The sequence below is a fragment of the Rhynchophorus ferrugineus genome, unplaced genomic scaffold, assembly GCF_030347505.1.
Source record: "Rhynchophorus ferrugineus isolate W39M unplaced genomic scaffold, kcgeb_rfMv2 rfM5, whole genome shotgun sequence".
Lineage (NCBI taxonomy): Eukaryota > Metazoa > Arthropoda > Insecta > Coleoptera > Curculionidae > Rhynchophorus > Rhynchophorus ferrugineus.
The window spans coordinates 21,013,629-21,028,995 of record NW_027472584.1 but is presented as its reverse complement, the minus strand read 5'-3'; the positions used below and the strand labels follow the sequence as shown (position 1 = coordinate 21,028,995).

At 28.4% G+C, this 15,367-nt stretch overlaps 1 protein-coding gene across 1 annotated transcript in view; it reads left to right on the top strand.

Annotated features, from left to right (window-relative positions):
- Positions 1-1,481: 1,481 nt before the first annotated feature.
- LOC143197507 (ras-specific guanine nucleotide-releasing factor 2) overlaps positions 1,482-15,367 on the top strand; it is a 69,258-nt gene continuing 55,372 nt past the window's right edge. The window contains 1 exon segment of the mRNA XM_076406043.1: positions 1,482-1,512. Within this exon segment, the coding sequence (XP_076262158.1) occupies positions 1,482-1,512 (31 nt within the window).

Below are 15,367 nucleotides of genomic sequence, written 5' to 3'. Positions count from 1 at the left end.
GAAACAAACAAAACAACAATATTTGTTATGCATGCGATAAAGTGAAATGAAGGAAAACTTACATGGAAATGGTCAATCATATTCTCGAAACATTACTCCATGATAATTAAATTTTTTCTGTCGTGTAATTCTAATTGTAATGTTGGTTGTTTCTGAAGACTTACTCATTCTTTTTCCAAAAATGGTTTCTGTATAATTAACAACACTAATGTTAAATTGAAAAGGGTTGAACATAAGAAATTGAAGGAGAAAAACGAAAATGAAGGTTGTTAAAAAAATAGATTTGGTTCTCTCATCTAAAACAACAAAACAACAACATTTCTTATACATGCGATAAAATGAAAAGTAGGAAAACTTACATGGAAATGGTCAATCATATTCTCCAAGCATTACTCCATGAAAATTAATTTTTTTGTCGTGTAATTCTAATTGTAATGTTGGTTGTTTCTGAATACTTACTCTTTCTTTTTCGATAAATTGGTTTCTGTATAATTAACATCACTAATGTTGAATTGAAAAGGTTTGAAGATGAAAAATTGAAGGAGAAAAACGAAAATGAAGCTTGTTAAAAAATGGATTTGGTTCTCTTATTTAAAACAACAAAACAACAATATTTGTTATGCATGCGATTAAGTGAAAAGTAGGAAAACTTACATAGAAATGGTCCATCATATTCACCAGACTTTGCTTCATCATAATAAAATTTGTTCTCGTGCAAAAATTCAAATGATGTTAAAAAGTTGGAAAGGAGTTATCAAAATAAATTCTTATATTGATTACAATTTTCTGTCAATATTCCTCACTCATATACCACATCGTCGAAAGGAATAAACAAAGTAACCGAAACTTCCGTTCCTAATTATTATATAAAGATAACAGCGAGAAAAATATTTAGTACGTTATCGAAGGAGAGAATTTTGAATACAAGGAGGCAAACTTTATTCTTCGAGACAATCTTGCTATGTTTGTTTTTAATGGGAGTTTGGGAAACTTTCTTGAATCGAAAATGATTGTATTCTATAAATTTTGGAGAAACTTGTTGCATTCAAAAGAGATTATTAATTGGTCCGTGTTTATCGATCACTTTTACATATAACGCGAAGGAGCAACAAGTACGGCTGCGCACTATACTGTCCCTTCGTCGTTCCACTCTCTCTCACTCTTGTAAGGCTGTGTTTTAGTCTTCGGCATGCTTTTCTATTGAAAGAAGCCCTATAGCCAGTCTTTCAGTACTTGATGATATGTAACCTCATAAACACGTGTGTAATAATTTATCTGTGAGTATATCGGCGAGTTTGAAAATAAAACTTTTCGAAAATTAGTTGATTTATTTTATTTTATCCAGATATATTGAATATTATGTTATTTATTATACTTTATTTTACTTAAACTTAATTTAATATAATAAAAAAACAAATTATTTATTTAAACTTTTTTCTTTTTCAATTTTCAGGAAGACAGTAAATTATATTTAATTAAAAATGAATTCTCAACCGTCAACTAGCATGTCAGGTAAGAAACATTATTTTATTTAATTTTATCAAATTTATTTACAACAAATATTTTAATAAAATTTATTGATTATTTTTTTAACGTAATACTATATTTGTTGTTTAAGTAAAATGTATATTATACTGTTGATTAGTTGATTTTAAAATTTGTTGTTACGGTTAGAACACATATATACCTTTCGGCTATATCCTGACTGGATGTTACGTTAAATCCGTTAGCGAATGTTATTCATAACAAATGATAATATGAAATACAGATATGTATCATTAACTTGGACTGTTTCGTAATATTTCAATTAATTAGATTCCAAATTTATAGCGCACCAAATATATTTTAGGGTAGGTGTATTTTCATTCCTAAAAATACCGTCTGCATATTTTTCTATGTTTTTCTATGTCAGCTTTAGATTATTCTGATGAATAAAAAACAACACAATTTAGTTTAATCTGAAATTCTTGAAGAAAACCTAAACACTTTTTTTATATACTCAAAGACTAATTAATACATTGAATAGTATGTTGTTTATTTTATAAAAATACATCTTATTTAACTTTAATTATCAATTTTTTACTAAAATAATATTTTTATTAATTAGAAATGTTCTTTAAATCACCTATTTAATTCTCATTAATTGTTGATAGTTTATAGTCGCTCTATGTTTCCCTTTCCGCCGGTAAAAATGAAGTTATACCGAAAATTACCTTCTGGAATCTACATTTCCAAACCTCAACAACATTTCACGGTTTGAATGAATGATATTATCTTTATATTTAGAATATTCTGTAGACTGTTTCATTTTAAACGCGTTCTAGTATAGCTTCAATGAACAATGGACCATTTTTATAGAATTATTCTAAAGTACATAATATGAGTCATAAGTTAAGTTGAGTATAGTAAAGTATTAATCGGGTTTTTGCTTGTTAAAAAATATGAAAATGATTTGAAAAACTTGAAGCAATAGATTTTTAAATAATTTATTTCGCGTGATAATTAGCATAAGCAATACGGAAGGTACGAAATTAATAATAGATTAGTACCAAAAAAGAAAACACGTTACAAACAGAAAATCTTTCGATTTTTTTTTTGATCATTGATAAAAATATTTTATTTTAGTTTTATTATATAAAATAGATCCCAATAGGAATTAATAACCTTAATGACGTTAAATAAAAATAAAAACTAAATATATTGAAACGAAATAATAGATTCAATAAATATATTCGTTAAATGGGGAATTGTGTTTTTTTTATTCCGGCATTCGAAAAAAAATTGTGGCTATCCTGTTTCAAAAAGATCGTTGATTGGACACGATATAACCGAATATATAGATAAATACAACCATAGTGTGATTTAATACTTTTTGTTTTTGGTCATTTGTTATATAAAACATTGTTATAAACGAAATATTATTTAAATGTTAATACTCTCATCTTGGATTACCAGCAATATATTTTTATATTATTCTAAAGTACACACTAAAGTTGAGTGTAGTAAAGTACAGTAAAGTTGAGCTTTAATAAAAATAACTTGTCGTATTTGTTCACATATTGATACTTTTAGCTTCATCATATCTTCTAATTGCCTAAATTACTTTTTAACAGCAGCATATATTGTTACCTTTCAAATGCCCTGTAGTATAGCTTTATTGAATAAGTATTACCAAATATATACGACTTTAGTGTTAAATTACTCTGATGAAGAGAAAACAACACAATTTAGTTTAATATGAAATTCTTGAAGAAAACCTAAACATTTTTTATATATTCAAAGACTAATTAATACATTTAATAGTATGTTGTTTATTTTATAAAAATACATCTTATTTAACTTTAATTATCAATTTTTTACTAAAATAATATTTTTATTAATTAGAAATGTTCTTTAAATCACCTATTTAATTCTCATTAATTGTTGATAGTTTATAGTCGCTCTATGTTTCCCTTTTCGCCGGTAAAAATGAAGTTATACCGAAAATTACCTTCTGGAATCTACATTTCCAAACCTCAACAACATTTCATTGTTTGAATGAATGATATTATCTTTATATTTAGAATATTCAGTAGACTGTTTCATTTTAAACGCGTTCTAGTATAGCTTCATTGAACAATGGACCATTTTTATAGAATTTTTCTAAAGTACATAATATGAGTCATAAGTTAAGTTGAGTGTAGTAAAGTTTTAATCGGGCTTTTGCTTGTTAAAAATATGAAAATGATTTGAAAAACTTGGAGCTATAAACCTTTAAATAATTTATTTCGCGTTATAATTAGCATAAGCAATACGGAAGGTACGAAATTAATAATAGATTAGTACCAAAAAAGAAAACACGTTACAAACAGAAAATATTTCGATTTTTTTTATCATTCATAAAAATATTTTATTTTAGTTTTATTATATAAAATAGATCCCGATACGAATTAATAACCTATATACTATGACATTAAATAAAAATAAAAACTAAATATATTGAAACGAAATAATAGATTCAATAAATATATTCGTTAAATGGGGAATTGTGTTTTTTTTTATTCCGGCATTCGAAAGAAAATTGTGGCTATCCTGTTTCAAAAAGATCGTTGATTGGACACGATATAACCGAATATATAGATAAATATAACCATAGTGTGATTTAATACTTTTTGTTTTTGGTCATTTGTTATATAAAACATTGTTATAAACGAAATATTATTTATATGTTAATACTCTCATCTTGGATTACCAGCAATATATTTTTATATTATTCTAAAGTACACAATAAAGTTGAGTGTAGTAAAGTACAGTAAAGTTGAGCTTTAATAAAAATAACTTGTCATATTTGTTCACATATTGATACTTTAGCTTCATCATATCTTCTAATTTCCTAAATTATTTTTAAATCAGCAGTATATACTGTTACCTTTCAAATGCCCTGTAGTATAGCTTCATTGAATAAGTATTACCAAATATATACGACTTTAGTGTTAAATTCTTCAACACTATTTTATATAGCGTATATTATATACATCTCATTTGACAATAATTATTATTTTTAACAAATAAAAATGTTTTATTTAATAAGATTCTATTTTATGAAAACATAACTAATGAGAAATTTTCTTCGATTTCTAAAAAAACAGGATTATTTGTTGGGTATACATATACATCCACATGAAACATATATTTAAATAATTTAACATTAATATTTCGTTGAGGACATACAAGAAAAAAAACCACAGGGATCCTTATTAATTTTAATATGTTTTTATACGTCAGGTCTGAAAAAAAAATAAACTTCTGAAAAATTTTCGGTAAATATTCAATTTAAATCATTCGACATAAAATATAGGGTAGTAAAAAAAGAAAACAGGCATTCCCGAAGGAATAAAAAAACAAACATGAAGGAAATAAAGGGACAAGTTCGGTAAATATTTAATGAAAGTTTTGGTTGCTCAGAAATAAGTCCGATGATTATATAACCACCAACGATGTATGTTATTCGGGTTAAGATATTTGCTACATGGTTTACGTACGTACAACTTTTTTTTAATAGGGAATTATAAAAGGAAAATCAGGAGAAATATGTATATTTTGGATATTTTCTGGTGCTATAACGAAATATATAGCGAATATTCAATTTAAATCATTGGGCGTAAAATTCGAACCAATCAAAAAGGAAAAAAATGTGTTAAAAAATACAGATATGGGAGGAATAAAAGGAGAAAAAAAGTTTTTTCAGGCGTCTTTAATCGAATAAATATTTAATCGGGCTTTTGCTTGTTAAAAAATATGAAAATGATTAAAAAATAACTTGGAGCAATAGAGAGAATAAATGTTTATATTTGTGAAAATAAGAATGTAATCTTTAAATAATTTATTTCGCTTTATAATTAGCATAAGCAGTACGGAAAGTATGAAATTAATAATGCAAGAAAACGTATAATTAATTATATTATTTCCCAAAAAAAAGGAAAACAGTTTATAGACAGAAAATCTTTCGAATTTTATTACGTAAAATAGATTACAATAAGAATTAATAGCATTATACTATGACGTTAAATAAAAATAAAAACTAAATATATTGAATCGAAATAATAGATTCAATAAATACATTCGTTAAATGGGGAATTGTGTTTTTTTTATTCCGGAATTAGAAAGAAAATTGTGGCTATCCTGTTTCAAAAAGATCGTTGATTGGACACGATATAACCGAATATATAGATAAATATAACCATAGTGTGATTTAATACTTTTTGTTTTTGGTCATTTGTTATATAAAACATTGTTATAAACGAAATATTAATTAAATGTTAATACTCTGATCTTGGATTACCAGCAATATATTTTTATAATATTATTCTAAAGTACACAATAAAGTTGAGTGTAGTAAAATATAGTGAAGTTGAGCTTAAGTGAAAAAATAACTTGTCATATTTGTTCACATATTGATAATTTAGTTTCATCATATCTTCTAATTGCCTAAACTACTTTTTAAAACAGCAGTATATACTGTTAGCTTTCAAATGCCCTGTAGTATAACTTCATTGAATATGTATTAGCATATATATACGACTTTAGTGTTAAATTACTCTGATGAAGAGAAAACAACATAATTTAGTTTAATATGAAATTCTTCTACACTATTTTATATAGCGTATTTTATATACATGTCATTTGACAATAATTATTATTTTTAACAAAGAGAAATGTTTTATTTAATAAGATTCTATTTTTCTGAAAACATAACTAATCAGAAATTTACGTCGATTTCGAAAAAGAACAGGATTATTTGTTGGGTATACATATACATTGATAATGATTGATGTTACAATATATTGATATTACCAGATATATACCATTCGATAGACCATTTTTATAGAATTATTCTAAAATATATAATATGAGCCATAAGTTTAAGTTGAGTGTAGTAAAGTTTTAATTGGGATTTTGCTTGTCAAAAAATATGAAAATGATTTGAAAAACTTGGAGCAATAGATTTTTAAATAATTTATTTCGCGTTATAATTAGCATGAGCAATACGGAAGGTACGAAATTAATAATAGATTCGTACCAAAAAAGAAAACACGTTATAAACAGAAAATCTTTTGATTTTTTTTATCATTCATAAAAATATTTTATTTTAGTTTTATTATATAAAATAGATCCCAATACGAATTAATAACCTTTATACAAGAAACGAAATAATAGATTCAATAGATATATTCTTTAAGCAGGGAATATATTCGATTCGAATACATAAGACGATATAACCGAATATATAGATAAATATAACTAGAGTGTGATTTAATACTTTTTGTTTTCGGTAATTTGTTATATGAAACAGTGTTATAAACGAAACATTAATTTAATTTTAATGCTCTCATCTTAGATTATCAGGAATATATCATTTGATACCATTTAATGGAACATTTTTTAAAATTATTCTAAAGTAAATAATAAGATTGAGTATACAATGGTAAAGTTGAACTAAAATAAATTAACATGTTATAATTTTTTCACATATTGACAGTTTAGCTTCATCATATCTTCTAATTTCCTAAGCTACTTTTTACAACAAACAGCAGCATATATATTTTAATTAAAATGGATATTAAACTATAATAACGGATAATATCCTCCGCATTCGTTAACACATTGCTAAACATTATAATCGCCTTCTATTAGATATTCTTTCTAATTAAGTGGCATATCTAATAAGATTTTCTGACAATAACAAAAACCAAAAGGTAATTAAGGTTGTAGGAATGAGATAAAATAAACTGTTCCAACTTCCTCCTTCATTAATTTTAGATGTTCTCATCTGGTTGGTTTTATCAAAGGCACATAAGATCACGAAGAATCTAAAGTGCATCAGAATTAAGTAGAACGTCAATAACACGTGCCTGAATAACGCATCATTCTGGTTAATAGTTTCCTCTAGAAGACATTTTAATCGGCTCTAAACTAAGAGCTCCAATTTATAGTAAATTATTAATGCAGTTTATGAGCATCCACAGTAATTAGATTTTTTTGCATTTAGATACAAGATCGTGTACTCGAAAATATAAACAAGATAATCATGAATAAATGATCAATAATTTTAATTTGTAAGGCATTTGTGGGTGTATCATATATATATCTGTGGATAATATCTATAACAAGCTTCTATAACAACAGACAAAATTTGCATGCTTAAATCATCAGAGAAAGAATTTCAAAAATAATTAAATAAATCACCCTATATATGGTAACTCTTATATTACATTATTAGACCCCATATTATATTAAAATAGAACCAAGTTTTTACAATAAGAGGCTCAAGCACTTTCTGAATAACTCAACGAAATACAGGATATTTTTAGGCTGTTCTAATCCGGTATCAAGTTTGTTAAGTAGCCAAAACCTGTGACAAAAATAACTGTTCTTTTATTGTAACTGTATTCTTACATTCTACACTGACATGGTCATTTTGTTTCGTCAAAGCAACATCAATATGTTGCTTTGGGTTTGTTGCCATTTGCTGCCTTTTGATGGTTTTTGTAAACATATTTCTCATTGTGCCCTATGCTTTGACGCTGAAATGCCTTTTACTACACATCCTTTTTAAAAAACGTAAATACTCTCTGCACATGTATGTTCCTTGTACTAAGAAATAATTCTTATCATACTTACTTCATGTAAACAATAATTATCTTTAATAAAAACTTTTTTAAAATTAAATACCATGCATATTGCAAAGCTGATTAAAACTAATTATTTTAATCAAATAATTGGCTCACTAGGTGCCATTTAGTTCAAAACTATATATAGAAAATAAGCCTACCTCTGTAATTACGTTATGGTAAATAAATCTCCATATTATTTAGTTCGTGGGTATACTTGAAATATTATATTTGTATGTGATAATTTAACACGTTTTGTTTGAATTTTTGGTTTTCTATTTCCGGTAACATTTCTCGCCGATTCTCGTTTATTATAATTTCGTTTATATTGTTGATTATTTTAAAATAGGGTTTTGAATAAATGGTAAAATGTTCTACAATAAATGTATATATCCTCGGCATTATACCTACCGACTGGCAAATGACTAGCTTAGAAATCATCCCAGAAAATATCCGGTCTCACCCAGCCTGCTTACTGTCGTGACTGGAATCATTTTCCTTGTCAGATTTTACACTCTTGCCTAGAACAATCACAAATATTAAACAGCCACACACACAAAGTTACGACCATGCCCCAGTAGGATTCGAACCCGCGACTATCGCAACAGTAGCTGGACCGTCCTTCCGCCTTTACCACTGCATCAACCACGACCCCATATTATATTAAAATAGAACCAAGTTTTTACAATAAGAGGCTCAAGCACTTTCTGAATAACTCAACGAAATTCAGGATATTTTTAGGCTGTTCTAATCCGGTATCAAGTTTGTTAAGTAGCCAAAACCTGTGACAAAAATAACTGTTCTTTTATTGTAACTGTATTCTTACATTCTACACTGACATGGTCATTTTGTTTCGTCAAAGCAACATCAATATGTTGCTTTGGGTTTGTTGCCATTTGCTGCCTTTTGATGGTTTTTGTAAACATATTTCTCATTGTGCCCTATGCTTTGACGCTGTAATGCCTTTTACTACACATCCTTTTTAAAAAACGTAAATACTCTCTGCACATGTATGTTCCCTGTACTAAGAAATAATTCTTATCATACTTACTTCATGTAAACAATAATTATCTTTAATAAAACTTTTTTAAAATTAAATACCATGCATATTGCAAAGCTGATTAAAACTAATTATTTTAATCAAATAATTGGCTCACTAGGTGCCATTTAGTTCAAAACTAAATATAGAAAATAAGCCTACCTCTGTAATTACGTTATGGTAAATAAATCTCCATATTATTTAGTTCGTGGGTATACTTGAAATATTATATTTGTATGTGATAATTTAACACGTTTTGTTTGAATTTTTGGTTTTCTATTTCCGGTAACATTTCTCGCCGATTCTCGTTTATTATAATTTCGTTTATATTGTTGATTATTTTAAAATAGGGTTTTGAATAAATGGTAAAATGTTCTACAATAAATGTATATATACGGTCCTCGGCATTATACCTACCGACTGGCAAATGACTAGCTTAGAAATCATCCCAGAAAATATCCGGTCTCACCCAGCCTGCTTACTGTCGTGACTGGAATCATTTTCCTTGTCAGATTTTACACTCTTGCCTAGAACAATCACAAATATTAAACAGCCACACACACAAAGTTACGACCATGCCCCAGCAGGATTCGAACCCGCGACTATCGCAACAGTAGCTGGACCGTCCTTCCGCCTTTACCACTGCATCAACCACGACTAATGAGGTTTATTTCTTAGTTAAAATGTCTAATAATGTAACATTTTTTTGGTTGGTTTATTCATTAATTTATAACATTGCTTATTATTTTGAAAATATTCAACCTTTATTGCTATATATTTTTTTGTTACTTTATTATTGTATATTATTGTATGCTTCTGATTTAGTGTGTACAATAATTCTTTGTTCAATTTTGTTTTGGATTTGTATAATATAGTTTTGGGTTCTTTTTGACATACTCTACAGCTCACACTCACTCACTTAATTCATACTATCAGTACTCTCGTATGACTTGTTATTTATTCTTTCTAAAACAAAACTAAAAATTCGAAGCAAGTATATAAATATTTAATATACAGTGTTAAATTATAGATCTGAGATATATATCTCTGTAGAATTTGAGAAGATGGAGAATTATTCTAAGACTAAAATTTGAATTTTGTTTCTTAGCATTACCATAATCTTCCAGAATACAATGTCAGTTAATCCTATTAAAAATAACAATACTGTAAAAAAGTTCTTGCCATATTCTCCCTGTATATTTATTTTTACACGTAAATTTTCGTTATATCAATACTAATTCACCATTAGCCATTGAAAACTCCACATTAATAAAAACTTTTCCAGCTCTTGAGCGTTAAAGCTCCAATTTGTAAGATGAAAAGAATAGGTAGTGTTATCTTGCTTTCGTTAGGAAGTTTATTAATTGAAAAACTTTCAACTTTCTGGCTTGTTTCTAATCGCAATATTCTCGAAAATACTAATCAAAGTCTCATTAACTATGCAACATTCATTTAATTTTGTATAAACGGGTTTAAGGAGTTCTCAAAAACCAAAAAGAAAATCTTACAAATGTAGAAAATTAATCCTTTCAAGGAGACGTAGCTTGGAGAAATGTAAAGAGCCCTTTTTGTGAATTTTAGCATTTATTGTCGATGTCAATATTTACTTGAGATTTGACTAAATATTTAATTATTCGTATTATTAATATTATTTGGATACTCGATCATTTTGTATAGAATTTAAAATCATTCGTTAGATTAGAAATTCGTTATTTTACTTACATAATTCTATATATACTGATACATCTTTCTTTATATTTTTAGTGGATATTTTTTGATAATCTGTAGATTTTGCTACATTTTTTCTGGCAAAAATATTTTGACTTCATGAAATGAGAAAAATATTTTTTATATTCAGCTCATGATATTAATTTGAACTCAATTTTAACTTGCAAAAAGTTTTAATACGTAAACACAATACAAAATATATTAAGGTATAAAGTTGTAAATAAATTAAAATTATAATTAAACATTTCAGGAAGCTATACTTTTTTTACAGCGAATTTAAAAAGAAAGGAACAGCTGCAAGGTGAACGTATATTCAAATGATGAACTTTGGCCGAAATCTGCCACTTTATTTTATTTTCGTAATTTAAAGTTTCTAAGTGATACTTTACTGATCTTAATATTCAGGTTTTTAGCTGGCCCACTTGATTATTACAATTTTTGCAAATGAAATTTACATTTAAATGTATAAGGGAAAAGTTTCCTTATCGGAAAAAAACTCGTATTTCAAAACGTGCTTGAACTCAAATATATTTTCCTGTTTATTATTAATTGTTTAAATATGCTGACATAAAATTTTAATGTAATTTCGATTTTTTTATACAGAAACGCCGCTCATTAAGCATTTAAATTAGCGCTGAATTCTCTTTTTTCATTTTAAATGAGCAATACTTTGTATTACGTAAGTCAGTCTTTTACAGTCAAACAAGTTTTTTAATATTTTTATAGCTTTTTAAACTCTTTTAAATAAGTTATTACGCTTTACGTAACATTTTCTGCAACTTGCCTTGCCCATATATTAGATACGTCTTTCTATTTCGACCATTTCAACGATTTTGATATTTCCCTGTATAAAACTAGTCTTCCTGTAATATTATTGAATTTACAAACGATTTTACAAACTTACGTCCATCCTGTTTCATAATATTTCCATTGTTTATTTTGGTTCCAATATTTTAAAAATGCTCATTTTGTGATCAGTGGACACGAATAGCCTGGAGAACCAAAAAGCTGTATATGTATAATAATGATGGAGACACGTCCAGCTATATATTTAGTAAGCAAGAAAGTATAATGTTACCAGCAGCAGTATTTTATTGAAAACATGCTTCTTATTCTCCAGACTTGGCATTATGTGATTTTAACTACATTTTTTGAAGATATCGATATCATTGTTAAATGTTACTTTGATCTCTTTGTCTCCAAGAGGAAACGTTGAATAATTTTCAAAAATTGGGGGACTGTATGGTTAAGCTTTAATATGTATATTCTCAATAATTCATGCCTGACCCTTGTACATCCATAGAGTGGTTTCAAAATGTGATAAATTGATAAGTCAGAATTTCAGATTCATTTACTACTTCCTTATGTATTCTATTTCAGACGTCAAGCCAAAATAATTTATTCATTTCTAGATACTGTACCTCGTTAGTAAAGGGAGTTATTTGTAGGCTAACTATCATGCATGTAGTTATATTTCTTGTCGGTAAAATTGACGTGAATTAATTTCTCCCATTTTAATAATTTCGCATATTTAAAATGTTTTTTGTATTAGCTTCCAAGCTTGAATTTTAAAATTACACAGCAAAGATTGACGATATATAATTTTAAAAAAATCAACACACAGGAGTTTTAATAAATTAATTTACGTTATCACCAAGCAACAAGTGTACAAACAAACGAACTAACACGCGATATATTATCTGAAACGAATAGTGAAGAAATTAATTAAAACCGAGTTAGTTAATGATATCTGGGTTGCTCGAATATAATCCGTACGTTGGACAATACAGCAACCTTCGGGAACACGTGCTTACATTCCAGAAAAAACGTGACAAACTGGATATTTGTCTCAACCGTCTCAAGATTAATATAGTCCGGAACAATGATTGATGTATGCGAGGCGGACTACTATGAAATAATGTAGGAAATATATAATGTTGAAGAAAAATAATTTTGTATCTTTAATAGTACTTATTCAATGAAGCCATACTGTATTGTGTTGAGAAGAGGGAATAAACAAAATAATATGAACGTCATAGAAGGCTTTCGTGGTTAACACAATAACAATATCTCAACATAATTGAAGAATTTACGAATATTTCGGTAGCATTTCATCCGTTAAAACATTCTTTTGGAAATTATAAACTAAGTTTCCTTTTACCAACGAAGATTTATCTGGACTGGACCTACAGTTTAACGTGGGCTCCGAACCACGGTCCTCGGCATTAAGCCTATCGACTGGCGAGTGACCAACTTAAAAATCACCTCAGATGACATCCGGTCTTACCTAGCCTGGTTATTGGCATTACTGGGATCATTTTCCTTGTCGGATTTTGCACTCTTGCCTAAGGACAACTAAAAATGTTAAACAATTACAGACATACATTTGCAACCATGCCTCTGCGCCAACCAAGCTATCCATATTAGTTTTGTGCATCCCCTGTATATTAAAAATATAACATTATTAAAATACGACATTACTTTTTATTCAACCCCATATTACGATATCATAATTGTATAAAATATAAAAATAAATCAATGACATGGTAAAATGTTCTACAATAAATGTATATATACGGTCTTCGGCATTATACCTACCGACTGGCAAATGACTAACTTAGAAACCATCCCAGAAGATATCCGGTCTTACACAGCCTGGTTACTGGCGTGACTGGGATCATTTTCCTTATCAGATTTTGCACCCTTGCCTAGAACAATCACAAATATTAAACAGTCACACACACAAATTTACGACCATGCCCCAGCAGGATTCGAACCCGCGACTATCGCAACAGTAGGTGGACCGTCCTTGCGCCTTTACCACTGCGTCAACCACGTCTAATGGGGTTTTTAGTTTTATTTCTTAGTTAACATGTCTAATAATGTAATATTTTTTTGTTTGGTTTATTCATTAATTTATAACATTGCTTATTATTTTGAAAATATTCAACCTATATTGCTATATTGTTTTTTTTTGTTACTTCATTATTGTATATTATTGTCTTCTTCTTTTAATCTGGACTGGACCTACAGTTTAACGTGGGCTCCGAACCACGGTCCTCGGCATTAAGCCTACCGACTGGCGAGTGACCAACGTAAAAATCACCTCAGAAGACATCCGGTCTTACCCAGCCTGGTTATTGGCAATACTGGGATCATTTTCCTTGTCGGATTTTGCACTCTTGCCTAAGGACAACTAAAAATATTAATCAATTACAAACATAAATTTACAACCATACCTCTGCGCCAACCAAGCCGGCCATATCATTTTTGTTCATCCCCTGTATATTAATAATATAACAATATCATGGAGAGTCGACATTACTTTTTATTCAACCCCATATTACGATATCATAATTGTATAAAATATAAAAATAAATCAATGAAATGGTAAAATGTTCTACAATAAATGTATATATACGGTCTTCGACATTATACCTACCGACTGGCAAATGACTAACGTAGAAACCATCCCAGAAGATATCCGGTCTTACGCAGCCTGGTTACTGGCGTGGCTGGGCAATCACAAACATAAATTTACGACCATATCCAAGAGGACCATCCTATCACCTTTACCATTGCGCCACCGAGCCGGCCATATCATTTTTATTCATCCAGTGTATATTAATAATATAACAATATCATGGAAAGACGGCATTGCTTTTTATTCAAACCCATATTACGACATCATAATTGTATAAAATATAAAAATAAATCAATGAGATGGTAAAATGTTCTACAATAAATGTGTATATACGGTCTTCGACATTATACCTACCGACTGGCAAATGACTAACTTAGAAACCATCCCAGAAGATATCCGGTCTTACGCAGCCTGGTTACTGGCGTGGCTGGGCTATCACAAACATAAATTTACGACCATGTCCAAGAGGACCACCCTATCGCCTTTACCATTGCGCCACCAAGCCGGCCATATCATTTTTGTTCATCCCCTGTATATTAATAATATAACAATATCATGGAAAGACGACATTACTTTTTATTCAAACCCATATTACGACATCATAATTGTATAAAATATAAAAATAAATCAATGAAATAACAATTCCAATCATTTTTTTATTTGCCTTCGTAATAGTAAGTCTCTAATATTTAACTAGACAATTATTAGCTCTTTCAAGCTAAGAGCTCAAACGGGAATTTTCGGGTTATTTCAGCACCATTTTCGTTTTCCTTTCGCCTTTCGTTCTTTAACTGAAACACGAATAATAAAATAACCTGCGGCAATTGCGTTTATAGAAGCGATACTTTGAATAATAAGTTAGGAAAATAAATTATAAAATAAATAAAATGTTCATGCTTATTTTGTTGGGTAAAATGCAAAGCATATATATAATTGTGAATTAATTTTGGTATTTTTTTTTTAGATATATAATCGAGGGTGTTTTGTGGAAAATTGTGTATTTTATTTCAGTTATTTAAGCCTGCT